Source organism: Lipotes vexillifer, unplaced genomic scaffold (genome assembly GCF_000442215.2).
Source record: "Lipotes vexillifer unplaced genomic scaffold, Lipotes_vexillifer_v1.1 scaffold150, whole genome shotgun sequence".
Classification (NCBI taxonomy): domain Eukaryota; kingdom Metazoa; phylum Chordata; class Mammalia; order Artiodactyla; family Lipotidae; genus Lipotes; species Lipotes vexillifer.
In genome coordinates this window covers 6,270,413-6,271,861 of record NW_006792921.1, presented here as the reverse complement: position 1 = coordinate 6,271,861, position 1,449 = coordinate 6,270,413, and the positions used below count along the sequence as shown (strand labels likewise).

At 63.2% G+C, this 1,449-nt stretch overlaps 1 protein-coding gene across 1 annotated transcript in view; it reads right to left on the bottom strand.

The window, feature by feature from the left end:
* AQP1 (aquaporin 1 (Colton blood group)) overlaps window positions 1-1,058 on the bottom strand; it is a 13,922-nt gene extending 12,864 nt beyond the window's left edge. The window contains exon 1 of the mRNA XM_007466107.1: window positions 618-1,058. Coding sequence (XP_007466169.1) covers window positions 618-1,007 — 390 coding nt within the window. The 5' untranslated portion in view covers window positions 1,008-1,058. The remainder of the gene's footprint in view (window positions 1-617) is intronic.
* Window positions 1,059-1,449: the final 391 nt, after the last annotated feature.

Genomic DNA, 1,449 nt, shown 5'->3' with positions numbered 1-1,449 from the left:
CCACCGCCTTGCTGTAATCCAGGAAAGCCGACTGCACCCCCCCATCTTTGTCTCATTCCTGGGCCCAGAAGAGCAAGAGGAGCTCTTTCGTTGAAGGCAGTTTGTTTGGGGGACCTGGGTGGCTGCCTGGAAGCTTGAGTGACCCCCCTCCAGGAGAGCCCTGCTCACACAGGACTGTGTGACCAGCTACAGGACATGCCGGGCAGGTGGTGCAGGGAGGCTGGGGACAGCGGGCAGAGTGTCCCCAGGGTCCAGGCTGCACAGGGAGAGAGCTGCTGCACAGGCGGGGCTGGGGAGTGGTGGTACAAGGAACCACAGCCCAGGGGCGAGGAACTGCTGGCCCAACTGTTAGCTGCCGCCTGTGCTTATTCCCCACAATAGAGGCCCGCAGAGGACATTGGCAAGACCATTATGCTGGGTCCCAGCTCCCCACAGTGCCTGGCAGGAAACAGGCTCTGGACCGCAGGCGTAGCTGAGTTCCAGTCCCAACTCTGAGTGACCTCCAGCAACCTCTCGTCCTCTCTGTTCCTCAGCCTCCCCATCTGCACAACGGGCGGAGGATGTGACCAGCGCCGCCTCAGCACTGAGCCCCCAGAGCCTGGGGCCACCCCACTCACCGCATTTAGGCCAAGCGAGTTGTTGGGCAGGGAGGAGGTAACGCCCGAGAGGATGGCAGTGGCGACGATGGCCCCCACGCACTGGGCCATGATGTACATGACAGCCCGGAGGACACTTATCTGGCAGCTAAGCAGGAGCCCCAGCGTGACAGCCGGGTTGAGGTGGGCTCCGCTGATGTGGCCCACGCTCTGGGCCAGCGTAGCAATGCTCAGCCCAAAGGCCAGTGACACCTTCACATTATCCTGGACGGCACCTGTCGTCTGGTTGCTCTTTATCGGGTACTGGAAGCCCAGGGCGGAACCGATGCTCATGAAGATGAAGAGGGTCATGGCCAGGAACTCGGCCACCACCGCCCTCCAAAACAGCTGCTTCTTGAACTCGCTGGCCATGCCGGCAGGGGGCTTGGCTGGAGGCCGCTGCCTGGCGCTTGCCTCCCTCCGAGAGCTGAGCCACAGCCCGGGCTGGGCCTATTTATAGGACCCTGGCGGGAGGAGAAGGGGGGAGCACAAAGGGAGGAAGGCCTCTCCTTGCTCGTGGCCCGTCCCACACCGCATGGGCCTCCTCTCGGCGATGGATGCAGACACAGCTCTGCTGTCAGCCTGCCAACTTCTCTCCCCTCCCTCCCTCTCTCCCTCCGCCCTCAGCCCTGCCCAGCCCAGGGAGGCAGGCAGGAGGCAGCCACTGCTCTAATAGGCTTTGAGAAATTCCTCCAAGTAGGCCCCCCTCAGAGGGCCAGAGAAATCCAGGTGTCCCCGCCCTGTGTGCAAAGCTCAGGGGGTGCCCGAGGACAAATCCAGGCGCTCGGGATGGATGGGGCGGGGTGAGCAGCTG